The sequence below is a fragment of the Oncorhynchus nerka genome, linkage group LG4 (assembly GCF_034236695.1).
Source record: "Oncorhynchus nerka isolate Pitt River linkage group LG4, Oner_Uvic_2.0, whole genome shotgun sequence".
Lineage (NCBI taxonomy): Eukaryota > Metazoa > Chordata > Actinopteri > Salmoniformes > Salmonidae > Oncorhynchus > Oncorhynchus nerka.
The window spans coordinates 96948924-96969442 of record NC_088399.1 but is presented as its reverse complement, the minus strand read 5'-3'; the positions used below and the strand labels follow the sequence as shown (position 1 = coordinate 96969442).

The 20519-nt window shown below is 43.4% G+C and overlaps 1 protein-coding gene across 1 annotated transcript in view; it reads left to right on the top strand.

Moving 5' to 3' along the window:
• The window catches only part of LOC115128168 (NHS-like protein 3), a 134717-nt gene extending 114933 nt beyond the window's left edge, over positions 1 to 19784 (top strand). Inside the window, 5 exon segments of the mRNA XM_065018049.1 lie at positions 14734 to 16108; positions 16111 to 17163; positions 17166 to 18706; positions 18708 to 18753; positions 19372 to 19784. Coding sequence (XP_064874121.1) covers positions 14734 to 16108; positions 16111 to 17163; positions 17166 to 18706; positions 18708 to 18753; positions 19372 to 19418 — 4062 coding nt within the window. The 3' untranslated portion in view covers positions 19419 to 19784.
• Positions 19785 to 20519: the final 735 nt, after the last annotated feature.

Genomic DNA, 20519 nt, shown 5'->3' with positions numbered 1-20519 from the left:
GTTCTCTACATAGTAGGACAGCTCCACAGTTCTCTACATAATATGACAGCTCCACAGTTCTCTACATAATATGACAGCTCCACAGTTCTCTACATACTTTGACAGCTCCACAGTTCTCTACATAATATGACAGCTCCACAGTTCTCTACATAATATGACAGCTCCACAGTTCTCTACATAATATGACAGCTCCACAGTTCTCTACATAATATGACAGCTCCACAGTTCTCTACATAATATGACAGCTCCACAGTTCTCTACATAATATGACAGCTCCACAGTTCTCTACATAATATGACAGCTCCACAGTTCTCTACATAATATGACAGCTCCACAGTTCTCTACATAATATAACAGCTCCACAGTTCTCTACATAATATGACAGCTCCACAGTTCTCTACATAATATGACAGCTCCACAGTTCTCTACATAATATGACAGCTCCACAGTTCTCTACATAGTAGGACAGCTCCACAGTTCTCTACATAATATGACAGCTCCACAGTTCTCTACATAATATGACAGCTCCACAGTTCTCTACATACTTTGACAGCTCCACAGTTCTCTACATAATATGACAGCTCCACAGTTCTCTACATAATATGACAGCTCCACAGGTCTCTACATAATATGACAGCTCCACAGTTCTCTACATAATATGACAGCTCCACAGTTCTCTACATAATATGACAGCTCCACAGTTCTCTACATAATATGACAGCTCCACAGTTCTCTGCATAATATGACAGCTCCACAGTTCTCTACATAATATAACAGCTCCAGAGTTTTCTACATAATATAACAGCTCCACAGTTCTCTACATAATATGACAGCTCCACAGTTCTCTACATAATATAACAGCTCCACAGTTCTCTACATAATATGACAGCTCCACAGTTCTCTACATAATATGACAGCTCCACAGTTCTCTACATAATATGACAGCTCCACAGTTCTCTACATAATATGACAGCTCCACAGTTCTCTACATAGTAGGACAGCTCCACAGTTCTCTACATAATATGACAGCTCCACAGTTCTCTACATAATATGACAGCTCCACAGTTCTCTACATAGTATGACAGCTCCACAGTTCTCTACATAGTATGACAGCTCCACAGTTCTCTACATAATATAACAGCTCCAGAGTTCTCTACATAATATAACAGCTCCACAGTTCTCTACATAATATGACAGCTCCACAGTTCTCTACATAATATAACAGCTCCACAGTTCTCTACATAATATGACAGCTCCACAGTTCTCTACATAATATGACAGCTCCACAGTTCTCTACATAATATGACAGCTCCACAGTTCTCTACATAATATGACAGCTCCACAGTTCTCTACATAGTAGGACAGCTCCACAGTTCTCTACATAATATGACAGCTCCACAGTTCTCTACATAATATGACAGCTCCACAGTTCTCTACATACTTTGACAGCTCCACAGTTCTCTACATAATATGACAGCTCCACAGTTCTCTACATAATGACTGCTCCACAGTTCTCTACATAATATGACAGCTCCACAGTTCTCTACATAATATGACAGCTCCACAGTTCTCTACATAATATGACAGCTCCACAGTTCTCTACATAATATGACAGCTCCACAGTTCTCTACATAATATGACAGCTCCACAGTTCTCTACATAATATGACAGCTCCACAGTTCTCTGCATAATATGACAGCTCCACAGTTCTCTACATAATATAACAGCTCCAGAGTTTTCTACATAATATAACAGCTCCACAGTTCTCTACATAATATGACAGCTCCACAGTTCTCTACATAATATAACAGCTCCACAGTTCTCTACATAATATGACAGCTCCACAGTTCTCTACATAATATGACAGCTCCACAGTTCTCTACATAATATGACAGCTCCACAGTTCTCTACATAATATGACAGCTCCACAGTTCTCTACATAGTAGGACAGCTCCACAGTTCTCTACATAATATGACAGCTCCACAGTTCTCTACATAATATGACAGCTCCACAGTTCTCTGCATACTTTGACAGCTCCACAGTTCTCTACATAATATGACAGCTCCACAGTTCTCTACATAATATGACAGCTCCACAGTTCTCTACATAATATGACAGCTCCACAGTTCTCTACATAATATGACAGCTCCACAGTTCTCTACATAATATGACAGCTCCACAGTTCTCTACATAATATGACAGCTCCACAGTTCTCTACATAATATGACAGCTCCACAGTTCTCTACATAATATGACAGCTCCACAGTTCTCTACGTAATATGACAGCTCCACAGTTCTCTACATAGTAGGACAGCTCCACAGTTCTCTACATAATATGACAGCTCCACAGTTCTCTACATAGTAGGACAGCTCCACAGTTCTCTACATAGTAGGACAGCTCCACAGTACACTACATAATATGACAGCTCCATAGTTCTCTACATAATATAAAAGCTCCACAGTTCTCTACATAATGACTGCTCCACAGTTCTCTACATAATATGACAGCTCCACAGTTCTCTACATAATATAACAGCTCCACAGTTCTCTACATAGTATGACAGCTCCACAGTTCTCTACATAATATGACAGCTCCACAGTTCTCTACATAATATGACAGCTCCACAGTTCTCTACATAGTAGGACAGCTCCACAGTTCTCTACATAGTATGACAGAGCCACAGTTCTCTACATAATATGACAGATCCACAGTTCTCTACATAATATGACAGCTCCACAGTTCTCTACATAATATGACAGCTCCACAGTTCTCTACATAATATGACAGCTCCACAGTTCTCTACATAGTAGGACAGCTCCACAGTTCTCTACATAATATGACAGCTCCACAGTTCTCTACATAGTAGGACAGCTCCACAGTTCTCTACATAATATGACAGCTCCACAGTTCTCTACATAGTAGGACAGCTCCACAGTTCTCTACATAATATGACAGCTCCACAGTTCTCTACATAATATGACAGCTCCACAGTTCTCTACATAGTAGGACAGCTCCACAGTTCTCTACATAATATGACAGCTCCACAGTTCTCTGCATAATATGACAGCTCCACAGTTCTCTACATAATATGACAGCTCCACAGTTCTCTACATAGTATGACAGCTCCACAGTTCTCTACATAGTATGACAGCTCCACAGTTCTCTACATAATATAACAGCTCCAGAGTTCTCTACATAATATAACAGCTCCACAGTTCTCTACATAATATGACAGCTCCACAGTTCTCTACATAATATAACAGCTCCACAGTTCTCTACATAATATGACAGCTCCACAGTTCTCTACATAATATGACAGCTCCACAGTTCTCTACATAATATGACAGCTCCACAGTTCTCTACATAATATGACAGCTCCACAGTTCTCTACATAGTAGGACAGCTCCACAGTTCTCTACATAATATGACAGCTCCACAGTTCTCTACAGCTCCACAGTTCTCTAGGACAGCTCCACAGTTCTCTACATAATATGACAGCTCCACAGTTCTCTACATAATATGACAGCTCCACAGTTCTCTACATAATATGACAGCTCCACAGTTCTCTACATAATATGACAGCTCCACAGTTCTCTACATAATATGACAGCTCCACAGTTCTCTACATAATATGACAGCTCCACAGTTCTCTACATAATATGACAGCTCCACAGTTCTCTACATAATATGACAGCTCCACAGTTCTCTGCATAATATGACAGCTCCACAGTTCTCTACATAATATGACAGCTCCACAGTTCTCTACATAATATGACAGCTCCACAGTTCTCTACATAATATGACAGCTCCACAGTTCTCTACATAATATGACAGCTCCACAGTTCTCTACATAATATGACAGCTCCACAGTTCTCTACATAGTAGGACAGCTCCACAGTTCTCTACATAGTAGGACAGCTCCACAGTACACTACATAATATGACAGCTCCATAGTTCTCTACATAATATAAAAGCTCCACAGACTGCTCCACAGTTCTCTACATAATATGACAGCTCCACAGTTCTCTACATAATATAACAGCTCCACAGTTCTCTACATAGTATGACAGCTCCACAGTTCTCTACATAATATGACAGCTCCACAGTTCTCTACATAATATGACAGCTCCACAGTTCTCTACATAGTAGGACAGCTCCACAGTTCTCTACATAGTATGACAGAGCCACAATTCTCTACATAATATGACAGATCCACAGTTCTCTACATAATATGACAGCTCCACATTTCTCTACATAATATGACAGCTCCACAGTTCTCTACATAATATGACAGCTCCACAGTTCTCTACATAATATGACAGCTCCACAGTTCTCTACATAGTAGGACAGCTCCACAGTTCTCTACAGCTCCACAGTTCTCTACATAATATGACAGCTCCACAGTTCTCTACATAGTAGGACAGCTCCACAGTTCTCTACATAATATGACAGCTCCACAGTTCTCTACATAGTAGGACAGCTCCACAGTTCTCTACATAGTATGACAGAGCCACAGTTCTCTACATAATATGACAGATCCACAGTTCTCTACATAATATGACAGCTCCACAGTTCTCTACATAATATGACAGCTCCACAGTTCTCTACATAATATGACAGCTCCACAGTTCTCTACATAATATGACAGCTCCACAGTTCTCTACATAGTAGGACAGCTCCACAGTTCTCTACATAATATGACAGCTCCACAGTTCTCTACATAGTATGACAGCTCCACAGTTCTCTACATAATATGACAGCTCCACAGTTCTCTACATAATATGACAGCTCCACAGTTCTCTACATAATATGACAGCTCCACAGTTCTCTACATAATATGACAGCTCCACAGTTCTCTACATAATATAACAGCTCCACAGTTCTCTACATAGTATGACAGCTCCACAGTTCTCTAGCTCCACAGTTCTCTACATAATATGACAGCTCCACAGTTCTCTACATAATATGACAGCTCCACAGTTCTCTACATAATATGACAGCTCCACAGTTCTCTACATAATATGACAGCTCCACAGTTCTCTACATAATATGACAGCTCCACAGTTCTCTACATAATATGACAGCTCCACAGTTCTCTACATAGTAGGACAGCTCCACAGTTCTCTACATAGTATGACAGAGCCACAGTTCTCTACATAATATGACAGATCCACAGTTCTCTACATAATATGACAGCTCCACAGTTCTCTACATAATATGACAGCTCCACAGTTCTCTACATAATATGACAGCTCCACAGTTCTCTACATAGTAGGACAGCTCCACAGACAGCTCCACAGTTCTCTACATAATATGACAGCTCCACAGTTCTCTACATAGTAGGACAGCTCCACAGTTCTCTACATAATATGACAGCTCCACAGTTCTCTACATAGTAGGACAGCTCCACAGTTCTCTACATAGTATGACAGAGCCACAGTTCTCTACATAATATGACAGCTCCACAGTTCTCTACATAGTATGACAGAGCCACAGTTCTCTACATAATATGACAGCTCCACAGTTCTCTACATAATATGACAGCTCCACAGATCTCTACATAATATGACAGCTCCACAGTTCTCTACATAATATGACAGCTCCACAGTTCTCTACATAGTAGGACAGCTCCACAGTTCTCTACATAATATGACAGCTCCACAGTTCTCTACATAGTATGACAGCTCCACAGTTCTTTACATAGTATGACAGCTCCACAGTTCTCTACATAATATGACAGCTCCACAGTTCTCTACATAATATGACAGCTCCACAGTTCTCTACATAGTAGGACAGCTCCACAGTTCTCTACAGCTCCACAGTTCTCTACATAATATGACAGCTCCACAGTTCTCTACATAGTAGGACAGCTCCACAGTTCTCTACATAATATGACAGCTCCACAGTTCTCTACATAGTAGGACAGCTCCACAGTTCTCTACATAGTATGACAGAGCCACAGTTCTCTACATAATATGACAGCTCCACAGTTCTCTACATAATATGACAGCTCCACAGTTCTCTACATAATATGACAGCTCCACAGATCTCTACATAATATGACAGCTCCACAGTTCTCTACATAGTAGGACAGCTCCACAGTTCTCTACATAGTAGGACAGCTCCACAGTTCTCTACATAATATGACAGCTCCACAGTTCTCTACATAATATGACAGCTCCACAGTTCTCTACATAATATGACAGCTCCACAGTTCTCTACATAATATGACAGCTCCACAGTTCTCTACATAGTACGACAGCTCCACAGTTCTCTACATAATATAACAGCTCCACAGTTCTCTACATAGTATGACAGCTCCACAGTTCTCTACATAATATCACAGCTCCACAGTTCTCTACATAATATGACAGCTCCACAGTTCTCTACATAATATGACAGCTCCACAGTTCTCTACATAATATGACAGCTCCACAGTTCTCTACATAATATGACAGCTCCACAGTTCTCTACATAATATGACAGCTCCACAGTTCTCTACATAATATGACAGCTCCACAGTTCTCTACATAGTAGGACAGCTCCACAGTTCTCTACATAGTATGACAGAGCCACAGTTCTCTACATAATATGACAGATCCACAGTTCTCTACATAATATGACAGCTCCACAGTTCTCTACATAATATGACAGCTCCACAGTTCTCTACATAATATGACAGCTCCACAGTTCTCTACATAGTAGGACAGCTCCACAGTTCTCTACAGCTCCACAGTTCTCTACATAATATGACAGCTCCACAGTTCTCTACATAGTAGGACAGCTCCACAGTTCTCTACATAATATGACAGCTCCACAGTTCTCTACATAGTAGGACAGCTCCACAGTTCTCTACATAGTAGGACAGCTCCACAGTTCTCTACATAATATGACAGCTCCACAGTTCTCTACATAATATGACAGCTCCACAGTTCTCTACATAATATGACAGCTCCACAGTTCTCTACATAATATGACAGCTCCACAGTTCTCTACATAGTACGACAGCTCCACAGTTCTCTACATAATATAACAGCTCCACAGTTCTCTACATAGTATGACAGCTCCACAGTTCTCTACATAATATCACAGCTCCACAGTTCTCTACATAATATGACAGCTCCACAGTTCTCTACATAATATGACAGCTCCACAGTTCTCTACATAATATGACAGCTCCACAGTTCTCTACATAATATGACAGCTCCACAGTTCTCTACATAATATGACAGCTCCACAGTTCTCTACATAATATGACAGCTCCACAGTTCTCTACATAGTAGGACAGCTCCACAGTTCTCTACATAGTATGACAGAGCCACAGTTCTCTACATAATATGACAGATCCACAGTTCTCTACATAATATGACAGCTCCACAGTTCTCTACATAATATGACAGCTCCACAGTTCTCTACATAATATGACAGCTCCACAGTTCTCTACATAATATGACAGCTCCACAGTTCTCTACATAGCTCCACAGTTCTCTACATAATATGACAGCTCCACAGTTCTCTACATAGTAGGACAGCTCCACAGTTCTCTACATAATATGACAGCTCCACAGTTCTCTACATAGTAGGACAGCTCCACAGTTCTCTACATAGTATGACAGAGCCACAGTTCTCTACATAATATGACAGCTCCACAGTTCTCTACATAATATGACAGCTCCACAGATCTCTACATAATATGACAGCTCCACAGATCTCTACATAATATGACAGCTCCACAGTTCTCTACATAGTAGGACAGCTCCACAGTTCTCTACATAATATGACAGCTCCACAGTTCTCTACATAGTATGACAGCTCCACAGTTCTTTACATAGTATGACAGCTCCACAGTTCTCTACATAATATGACAGCTCCACAGTTCTCTACATAATATGACAGCTCCACAGTTCTCTACATAATATGACAGCTCCACAGTTCTCTACATAGTAGGACAGCTCCACAGTTCTCATACAGCTCCACAGTTCTCTACATAATATGACAGCTCCACAGTTCTCTACATAGTAGGACAGCTCCACAGTTCTCTACATAATATGACAGCTCCACAGTTCTCTACATAGTAGGACAGCTCCACAGTTCTCTACATAGTATGACAGAGCCACAGTTCTCTACATAATATGACAGCTCCACAGTTCTCTACATAATATGACAGCTCCACAGTTCTCTACATAATATGACAGCTCCACAGTTCTCTACATAGTAGGACAGCTCCACAGTTCTCTACAGCTCCACAGTTCTCTACATAATATGACAGCTCCACAGTTCTCTACATAGTAGGACAGCTCCACAGTTCTCTACATAATATGACAGCTCCACAGTTCTCTACATAGTAGGACAGCTCCACAGTTCTCTACATAGTATGACAGAGCCACAGTTCTCTACATAATATGACAGCTCCACAGTTCTCTACATAATATGACAGCTCCACAGTTCTCTACATAATATGACAGCTCCACAGTTCTCTACATAATATGACAGCTCCACAGTTCTCTACATAATATGACAGCTCCACAGTTCTCTACATAGTAGGACAGCTCCACAGTTCTCTACATAATATGACAGCTCCACAGTTCTCTACATAGTATGACAGCTCCACAGTTCTCTACATAATATGACAGCTCCACAGTTCTCTACATAATATGACAGCTCCACAGTTCTCTACATAATATGACAGCTCCACAGTTCTCTACATAATATGACAGCTCCACAGTTCTCTACATAATATAACAGCTCCACAGTTCTCTACATAGTATGACAGCTCCACAGTTCTCTACATAATATCACAGCTCCACAGTTCTCTACATAATATGACAGCTCCACAGTTCTCTACATAATATGACAGCTCCACAGTTCTCTACATAATATGACAGCTCCACAGTTCTCTACATAATATGACAGCTCCACAGTTCTCTACATACTATGACAGCTCCACAGTTCTCTACATAATATGACAGCTCCACAGTTCTCTACATAGTAGGACAGCTCCACAGTTCTCTACATAGTATGACAGAGCCACAGTTCTCTACATAATATGACAGATCCACAGTTCTCTACATAATATGACAGCTCCACAGTTCTCTACATAATATGACAGCTCCACAGTTCTCTACATAATATGACAGCTCCACAGTTCTCTACATAATATGACAGCTCCACAGTTCTCTACATAGTAGGACAGCTCCACAGTTCTCTACATAATATGACAGCTCCACAGTTCTCTACATAGTATGACAGCTCCACAGTTCTCTACATAATATGACAGCTCCACAGTTCTCTACATAGTAGGACAGCTCCACAGTTCTCTACAGCTCCACAGTTCTCTACATAATATGACAGCTCCACAGTTCTCTACATAGTAGGACAGCTCCACAGTTCTCTACATAATATGACAGCTCCACAGTTCTCTACATAGTAGGACAGCTCCACAGTTCTCTACATAGTATGACAGAGCCACAGTTCTCTACATAATATGACAGCTCCACAGTTCTCTACATAATATGACAGCTCCACAGTTCTCTACATAGTAGGACAGCTCCACAGTTCTCTACAGCTCCACAGTTCTCTACATAATATGACAGCTCCACAGTTCTCTACATAATATGACAGCTCCACAGATCTCTACATAATATGACAGCTCCACAGTTCTCTACATAGTAGGACAGCTCCACAGTTCTCTACATAGTAGGACAGCTCCACAGTTCTCTACATAATATGACAGCTCCACAGTTCTCTACATAGTATGACAGCTCCACAGTTCTCTACATAATATGACAGCTCCACAGTTCTCTACATAATATGACAGCTCTCTACATAATATGACAGCTCCACAGTTCTCTACATAGTACGACAGCTCCACAGTTCTCTACATAATATAACAGCTCCACAGTTCTCTACATAGTATGACAGCTCCACAGTTCTCTACATAATATCACAGCTCCACAGTTCTCTAGATAATATGACAGCTCCACAGTTCTCTACATAATATGACAGCTCCACAGTTCTCTACATAATATGACAGCTCCACAGTTCTCTACATAATATGACAGCTCCACAGTTCTCTACATAATATGACAGCTCCACAGTTCTCTACATAATATGACAGCTCCACAGTTCTCTACATAGTAGGACAGCTCCACAGTTCTCTACATAGTATGACAGAGCCACAGTTCTCTACATAATATGACAGATCCACAGTTCTCTACATAATATGACAGCTCCACAGTTCTCTACATAATATGACAGCTCCACAGTTCTCTACATAATATGACAGCTCCACAGTTCTCTACATAGTAGGACAGCTCCACAGTTCTCTACAGCTCCACAGTTCTCTACATAATATGACAGCTCCACAGTTCTCTACATAGTAGGACAGCTCCACAGTTCTCTACATAATATGACAGCTCCACAGTTCTCTACATAGTAGGACAGCTCCACAGTTCTCTACATAGTATGACAGAGCCACAGTTCTCTACATAATATGACAGCTCCACAGTTCTCTACATAATATGACAGCTCCACAGATCTCTACATAATATGACAGCTCCACAGATCTCTACATAATATGACAGCTCCACAGTTCTCTACATAGTAGGACAGCTCCACAGTTCTCTACATAATATGACAGCTCCACAGTTCTCTACATAGTATGACAGCTCCACAGTTCTTTACATAGTATGACAGCTCCACAGTTCTCTACATAATATGACAGCTCCACAGTTCTCTACATAATATGACAGCTCCACAGTTCTCTACATAATATGACAGCTCCACAGTTCTCTACATAGTAGGACAGCTCCACAGTTCTCTACAGCTCCACAGTTCTCTACATAATATGACAGCTCCACAGTTCTCTACATAGTAGGACAGCTCCACAGTTCTCTACATAATATGACAGCTCCACAGTTCTCTACATAGTAGGACAGCTCCACAGTTCTCTACATAGTATGACAGAGCCACAGTTCTCTACATAATATGACAGCTCCACAGTTCTCTACATAATATGACAGCTCCACAGTTCTCTACATAATATGACAGCTCCACAGATCTCTACATAATATGACAGCTCCACAGTTCTCTACATAGTAGGACAGCTCCACAGTTCTCTACATAATATGACAGCTCCACAGTTCTCTACATAGTATGACAGCTCCACAGTTCTCTACATAATATCACAGCTCCACAGTTCTCTACATAATATGACAGCTCCACAGTTCTCTACATAATATGACAGCTCCACAGTTCTCTACATAATATGACAGCTCCACAGTTCTCTACATAATATGACAGCTCCACAGTTCTCTACATAATATGACAGCTCCACAGTTCTCTACATAATATGACAGCTCCACAGTTCTCTACATAGTATGACAGCTCCACAGTTCTTTACATAGTATGACAGCTCCACAGTTCTCTACATAATATGACAGCTCCACAGTTCTCTACATAATATGACAGCTCCACAGTTCTCTACATAATATGACAGCTCCACAGTTCTCTACATAGTAGGACAGCTCCACAGTTCTCTACAGCTCCACAGTTCTCTACATAATATGACAGCTCCACAGTTCTCTACATAGTAGGACAGCTCCACAGTTCTCTACATAATATGACAGCTCCACAGTTCTCTACATAGTAGGACAGCTCCACAGTTCTCTACATAGTATGACAGAGCCACAGTTCTCTACATAATATGACAGCTCCACAGTTCTCTACATAATATGACAGCTCCACAGTTCTCTACATAATATGACAGCTCCACAGATCTCTACATAATATGACAGCTCCACAGTTCTCTACATAGTAGGACAGCTCCACAGTTCTCTACATAATATGACAGCTCCACAGTTCTCTACATAGTATGACAGCTCCACAGTTCTCTACATAATATCACAGCTCCACAGTTCTCTACATAATATGACAGCTCCACAGTTCTCTACATAATATGACAGCTCCACAGTTCTCTACATAATATGACAGCTCCACAGTTCTCTACATAATATGACAGCTCCACAGTTCTCTACATAATATGACAGCTCCACAGTTCTCTACATAATATGACAGCTCCACAGTTCTCTACATAATATGACAGCTCCACAGTTCTCTACATAGTAGGACAGCTCCACAGTTCTCTACATAGTAGGACAGCTCCACAGTTCTCTACATAGTAGGACAGCTCCACAGTTCTCTACATAGTATGACAGCTCCACAGTTCTCTACATAATATGACAGCTCCACAGTTCTCTACATAGTAGGACAGCTCCACAGTTCTCTACATAATATAACAGCTCCACAGTACACTACATAGTAGGACAGCTCCACAGTTCTCTACATAATATAACAGCTCCACAATTCTCTACATAGTATGACAGCTCCACAGTTCTCTACATAATATGACAGCTCCACAGTTCTCTACATAATATGACAGCTCCACAGTTCTCTACATAATATAACAGCTCCACAGTTCTCTACATAGTTTGGCAGCTCCACAGTTCTCTACATAATATGACAGCTCCACAGTTCTCTACATAATATGACAGCTCCACAGTTCTCTACATAATATGACAGCTCCACAGTTCTCTACATAATATGACAGCTCCACAGTTCTCTACATAATATGACAGCTCCACAGTTCTCTACATAGTAGGACAGCTCCACAGTTCTCTACATAGTATGACAGAGCCACAGTTCTCTACATAATATGACAGCTCCACAGTTCTCTACATAATATGACAGCTCCACAGATCTCTACATAATATGACAGCTCCACAGTTCTCTACATAATATGACAGCTCCACAGTTCTCTACATAGTAGGACAGCTCCACAGTTCTCTACATAATATGACAGCTCCACAGTTCTCTACATAGTATGACAGCTCCACAGTTCTTTACATAGAATGACAGCTCCACAGTTCTCTACATAATATGACAGCTCCACAGTTCTCTACATAATATGACAGCTCCACAGTTCTCTACATAGTAGGACAGCTCCACAGTTCTCTACAGCTCCACAGTTCTCTACATAATATGACAGCTCCACAGTTCTCTACATAGTAGGACAGCTCCACAGTTCTCTACATAATATGACAGCTCCACAGTTCTCTACATAGTAGGACAGCTCCACAGTTCTCTACATAGTATGACAGAGCCACAGTTCTCTACATAATATGACAGCTCCACAGTTCTCTACATAATATGACAGCTCCACAGTTCTCTACATAATATGACAGCTCCACAGATCTCTACATAATATGACAGCTCCACAGTTCTCTACATAGTAGGACAGCTCCACAGTTCTCTACATAATATGACAGCTCCACAGTTCTCTACATAGTATGACAGCTCCACAGTTCTCTACATAATATCACAGCTCCACAGTTCTCTACATAATATGACAGCTCCACAGTTCTCTACATAATATGACAGCTCCACAGTTCTCTACATAATATGACAGCTCCACAGTTCTCTACATAATATGACAGCTCCACAGTTCTCTACATAATATGACAGCTCCACAGTTCTCTACATAATATGACAGCTCCACAGTTCTCTACATAATATGACAGCTCCACAGTTCTCTACATAGTAGGACAGCTCCACAGTTCTCTACATAGTAGGACAGCTCCACAGTTCTCTACATAGTAGGACAGCTCCACAGTTCTCTACATAGTATGACAGCTCCACAGTTCTCTACATAATATGACAGCTCCACAGTTCTCTACATAGTAGGACAGCTCCACAGTTCTCTACATAATATAACAGCTCCACAGTACACTACATAGTAGGACAGCTCCACAGTTCTCTACATAATATAACAGCTCCACAATTCTCTACATAGTATGACAGCTCCACAGTTCTCTACATAATATGACAGCTCCACAGTTCTCTACATAATATGACAGCTCCACAGTTCTCTACATAATATAACAGCTCCACAGTTCTCTACATAGTTTGGCAGCTCCACAGTTCTCTACATAATATGACAGCTCCACAGTTCTCTACATAATATGACAGCTCCACAGTTCTCTACATAATATGACAGCTCCACAGTTCTCTACATAATATGACAGCACCACAGTTCTCTACATAATATGACAGCTCCACAGTTCTCTACATAATATGACAGCTCCACAGTTCTCTACATAGTATGACAGCTCCACAGTTCTCTACATAATATGACAGCTCCACAGTTCTCTACATAATATGACAGCTCCACAATTCTCTACATAGTTTGGCAGCTCCACAGTTCTCTACATAATATGACAGCTCCACAGTTCTCTACATAATATGACAGCTCCACAGTTCTCTACATAGTATGACAGCTCCACAGTTCTCTACATAGTAGGACAGCTCCACAGTTCTCTACATAGTAGGACAGCTCCACAGTTCTCTACATAGTATGACAGCTCCACAGTTCTCTACATAATATGACAGCTCCACAGTTCTCTACATAATATGACAGCTCCACAGTTCTCTACATAGTAGGACAGCTCCACAGTTATCTACATAGTAGGACAGCTCCACAGTACACTACATAATATGACAGCTCCACAGTTCTCTACATAGTAGGACAGCTCCACAGTTCTCTACATAATATGACAGCTCCACAGTTCTCTACATAGTAGCACAGTTCTCTACATAGTAGGACAGCTCCACAGTACACTACATAGTATGACAGAGCCACAGCTCCATGTTGATCCTTGTGTTTGCCTCCCCCCAGGGTCCGGTGATGTCCATCTCTCCCCAGGCCACCTACCTGTCTAAGATCATCCCCAACGCCTACCTGCCTTCGTCCGTCGACGTCATACAGATTGACCGCAGAACCAGCCATACCAATGGAAACAATGGGAAAGGAACGGTCCACACCGTCAACAAGAGCAGCCCGGCATCTGTGTCGTCAGCAAGCCCCGCGTCTTCGAGGAGGTCGGGTGGCGATGGTTGCTATGACGGCGGCGAAGCCCTTTCCCATGGTGACAGTAGTTCCCGTGACAATGGCTCTACGGCGACCACACGCTCAGCGACTTCGGGATCCGGCTGGAGCCACTCGCAGTCTTCCGAGATGATCAAGTCCAACTCCTCCGCCATCTCCTCCACGAAGGGGAGCTTCGGACCTGCTAACTCACAGACAGTGAGCCTCGTTGGGCAGGAGAGACTGCTGCAGCAGCCTGGTGCTGGGGACCAGGACCTGGTGAGCCTACAAAGCTCAGCTAGCTGGGTCAGCAGCACCAGTAAGGTTACTGGTACTGCAACTGCTCAGGGGGGACCTGAGTCGGATCTATCTGGGCCTGTCAGTGCTGGGGAGATGAGCGATATTGGAGGAGACTCTCACAGATTCTCTCGCAGTCTGTCGGTCATGAAGACCAAGCTGCCCCCGGCTCCCCCCAGGAGAACCAACTCCCTGCACCATGAGGAGATGATAAAGAGGCGACTGGTGGAGATTAAAGACCTCAGTGACTCTGTGGGTGGGGAGGTGGAGACTGCGGAGGACACAAGCTTGGTTATTTTCGAGATCTCTAAAGAGCTCTACAAAGAAATCACAAAGAGCTCTATCCCTGTATCCAACTCATCTGTGTTTAACTCTTTAAATGGTACAAGATCCTCCACAGCCTCTAATCCTCTGAGTCCCACACAGCCCCCCCCTGGTGGTAGGCCAGGGTCCAGCAGCTCTTCCCCACAGAAAGCTCCCTCAGATGGAGATACATTTGAAAAGACCATGTCCCCCTCCAGTGGGTACTCAACGCAGAGTGGAACGCCGACGCTCTCCCTCAAGGGGATCTGCCCTTTCGCCTCGCCAGGTAAACACCAGAAGATGCCGGTCAAACCGGAACGTTCCGGTTCAAGAGCTTCCTCCTCGGCAGCCTCTATCTCGTCTTCCCTCAACTCCCTGTCTTCAGTCACCTCAGAACACGTCAATCAAGAGGCTTCAAAAAACATCCCTAGCACACCCCAGCAGGCCTCCCCACCTCCGCCTCTAAGGACAACAGAAGAGCCACCAACGGTGACCACGGTGACCCCGACCCGTTGCTCTGCATCCCATGCGATCAGAGAGCTGCTTAACATTCCGCCACCCCCCAACATCAAAGCCCCTTCCCCTCCACCCCGGAAACCTGGGTCCACAACAGACACACCTTCGAACTGCTGTGCGGTCCTTGCCCCAACGTCAACAGGCTAGCACAGCTCCAGAGGCAACAGGAACTAAAAGATGAAGCTGACATCATTAAGCAAAAGCAGGAACCTCAAACTGAAGCTAGCAAAGAGCCTCAAGGCTCAGATGAAAAGCAGGCTACCGTAGAGGAAGTCCCTTTAATAAAATCAGAAAGCAAATACATTGTTTCGAAAGAAGAAACTGAGCCTACGCTAGAGCAGGTGTCTGAGGTATCCGATTGTGTTAGTCAGGGAGTCGAGAGCACAGAAAGTCAAACGAAAGAAAAAGGAAGTTCGGCGATGATCGCAGAGAGGGTAGAAGCAAGTGTAGAGGTCCAGAACCAGAACCAAAACCAGGAGCAAAGTAGTAGTAGTATTGTACAGGTCAAGGATCAAGAAGAGAGTCTGGAGACACAAGTTAGTTTAGCTACAATTCCAAAGAAGGAACCCCCTCCTGTCATGAAGAAAAGTACTCGTAGAAAAGAACCTGTAATTCAAGTAACAACAGACATTCAACAAAAGTTGCCATTTCATGAGGTCACAGTAGAGGAGAAGGTAGAATCTCCCAGCGAGAGTGAGAAGTGTTCCCTACAGGCGGAGGTAGAGGTGGTAGCTAAGGAAGTTGAGGTTGAGGTAGTTGCTAAGGAAGTTGAGGTAGTTGCTAAGGAAGTTGAAGTAGTAACTAAGGAGGTCGAAGGTCAGAGTGCTACTGAAAACACTACAGAGGAAAGCCCCACTAAACCAGAGGCATTTACACAGACCCTTGCCATGGAGCCTCCCAAAGTGGACAGGGTGTCTCCTCCAGCATCTCCTCCCCCTGCCCACCACCCTCCTCCACCCCCTTCTAAGACACCTCCCTCCTTAGTGTCCACTCCCCCACCCGAGGTAGAGGAGGAGTGTGAGGAAGAGATTCTCATAGTAGAGCCCTGCTGGCCCCCTCCACCCCCACCAGAGGAGCCGGCAGATTCAGTCTTTGATGAGCCAGATGAGATGGACTTTCCACCTCCTCCCCTCCCTTCATGACGGAGAGCTTGCCAGATGTAGTGGAGAGCTGTAACACAGTCACTGATGTCCAGGAGGCGTCCATTGTGGCTCTGGATGTGGAGGTGGTTACGGAAACTGTGAATGGAGCAACTGTGGCTGGGGCAACTGTGAATGGGGAAACTGCAGATCTGTCACCCATTCCGGCTCAAATGGAGATGAAGGAGGATAGACCTGAAGAGGTGATTCTGAATTCAAATGCTGTTCCAACTGATGAAACCAGCTCTGAGGTTTCTGAATCAGCTGAGCTCCAAACAATTCCCGCAAATGAGTCAACTGTTGTTTCTCCAGTTCAGCCCAATAAGAAAGAGGCAGAGGTCAAGCAATCTGCCCAGCAGTCAATCACAATGCAGGAAGCCATAACTCAACCAACACAAACTTCTCCTCAGTCACATGAAGTCGTGGCTCTATCAGAGGATGTCCCTCCCCCACCCCAGGAGGCTCCTCCCCCACCACCAATGAAAACAGCCTTGTTGCCCCCCTCAAGTATCTCTCCTCCATCTGTTATCAGTGTCCCCCTCCCTTCCCCTGTACAATTTGAAGATCAGATGCACTCTGAGCCTGCTGTGATTCCACCCCCCGTCAATGTCCCACCTCTTCTCCCCCTCCCATTTGAGAACCAACCCCCTGCCAGGAGACAGCTCAGCTTGGTGAACAGAGAGACCAGGAGCACAGAGCATCTGTCGAGGCACAACAGTGCCCCCATTCCCAAAGAAGACGCCAACATTCCACTGGTCACACCCTCTCTGCTTCAAATGGTACGTCCCAGATCGGTCAACGTCAGTGAAGACCAGATGAAAACGCCTTCCGACAACGACAATAATTACAACAAGGGGAATCCACCTGCTCACGATCAGAGTTCAATCCCAACCCAAATCCCTGGATCCCAGAACACAACACCCCAAAAACCAATCCGGAAATCCCCATCTATAAAATCCACACCTCTGTCATTGAAGTCATCATCACCGTCGATCATCGCCCCCTCGATGCGCTTGCAGGAAGCTATCCGCATGAAGACAGCGGCCATGTCTTCCAGAGATGGTCTTCTAACGCGCTTTAGAATGCCATCCTCCACCTCATTCCCCAGGAGCAGTGGTGGTGAATATGAGACGTTATCCCCGATGTCACCAGAAGGGGGCGACATGCTAAAGTCCCCCGCTTCCACTGCTAGCTTCATCTTCTCCAGGAGCTCAAAGAAGGTCGTTATAGAAACGCCTGTCGCCTCTTCCTCCCCCGAGATGCAGGCGAGCCTTCAAAAGAACCTAGCCGCCGTGCTCACGAAGGTTTCCGACCAATCGACGGCTTCCACGGTCACTAACGGCAACGCTGGAAGAACCGGGATTCCGAGGAGGGTTCCACCACCCGTGGCTAAGAAACCAGTTCTTCCGGTGTTGCCGTTAGCGACCTTGGAGAAGACTGTTTTTTCTATAGTGACGGGTGGTTCTCAGAGTGAGAGGAGCACTCCGTCACCAAGGGGAACAGAAGCTAACGAGGAGACAGAGACGGTTGCGACCTGCGGGCCAGAAAGCACTGACAGAGGACCACAATACAGCAAGTGAGAACGCCAAACACAACACCGAGAATACGATTGTTGCGACATATTATTACATATTCTTACAAATATGTACATTTTAGGTCAAAGGTCAAGGCGTTTAAAAAAAAAAACATGGCATGGAATTGATCTTGCGTGGTTTTGATGTTTCACTGAATTATTTCACTGAAGAATCAATACTTTTGAGACAGGCTTAATTCTGTGGACCACAACGTCTTTCCCCAGTCGTAGACACAATGTAGCCGTTAGCATTACCACCATGCTGAAGAATGCTTAGCAATGTAGCATTGACACCCACACAGATGTTGCCCTTACAGCTGCATAGCATTGCACAGCAACTTCAGCTCACCTTGCTCATGAAAAGAAAATGACATTCCACTCACAATGGAACCCTGTCTAAATTCTGCTTCCCGAGGGGGGGAAATATTCACTACTAGCACATGGCCCAACCGACGCTAATGGTGTTACACCCACGATAAAGTAACCAATCGAATTAGCCCACAGAATGCTCCTTGTTTATCATATAGTGTAACTGTACATTTGTCATAGCCTTCTGTCTGCGTCTCAGATGGCTACCTAATTTCCACCTTCTGAGTGTAACTGCTTCCTACTGTTTTCTAGGTAAAATGGAGACGTCTAGCATTGCAGAAGCACCGATGCCCTTGTGAAAAAAAGACTGCTTTGTGTGGACTGAACTTTTGTGGATTGGGACTAAGACGGAGGAACAAAGCGACAACTGCAAGACCCAGAGAGACAGAGAGAGAGACAGAGAGAGAGAGAGAGAGAGAGACAGAGAGAGATTGAGAGAAAGAGAGAGAGAGAGACAGACAGAGAGAGATTGAGAGAAAGAGCGAGAGAGAGAGAGAGAGAGACAGAGAGAGAGATTGAGAGACAGAGAGAGAAAGAGAGCGAGAGAGAGACAGAGAGATCGAGAGAAAGAGAGAGAGAGACAGAGAGAGAGAGAGAGAGAGAGAGAGAGAGAGAGAGAGAGAGAGAAAGAGAGCGAGCTATGGAGAGAGAGAGAGAGAGAGAGAGAGAGAGAGCGAGCTATGGAGAGAGAGAGAGAGAGAGAGAGAGAGAGAGAAAGAGAGCGAGCTATGGAGAGAGAGAGAGAGAGAGAGAGAGAGAGATAATCAAAACAGTATTCACTTAAGAAATCAACTCAGAGTTAAAATACGTGAACGCTTCTCCCAAAGCCTTCATATTTATGCAAACAATGGGGTTGTTTTCTTTGATAATAAGGCTTCCTTTATGGAGTATCTAAACCATAGAGCTCTAGGCCTCTATTCAGTCTGTGAAGCTGAAGCGTTACAGATTCTGCTAAATCAATTTAAAGGTCATTTCCGATTTGAGCCGACACGTGCAGCGTTTACCGTGAATGCAGTCTCCTCTAATTAGGAAGATTGGCTTTTTAAATTTCAACTACGACGCAAAGCTGAACTTCGGCGATGCAGATTGAATAGAGTTTAGTCTGCTTTGGCAAACTGCGAACAGTGCCCTCTTCAGGACGAATGTTGTACTGCGGCTGGATTTTTGTAAATGCAGTACAAGAAGCTGTGCTTGTAGTAGACCACCATCTTAGAGGTTAGAAAAGGTAGCAGTCACTGCAGATGAGAAAGAAAACCTAGAGGACAAATAATATATGAAGAAAAAAATACTAGAGGGAGGAGAAAAAAAAACTACACAAATATTATTGGGACTTTCTAAGGTGTTTGAAGCTTGTGTTCTATTTAAAAAAAAAAAAAATGTTTCTCTAGTATTTTTTTCTT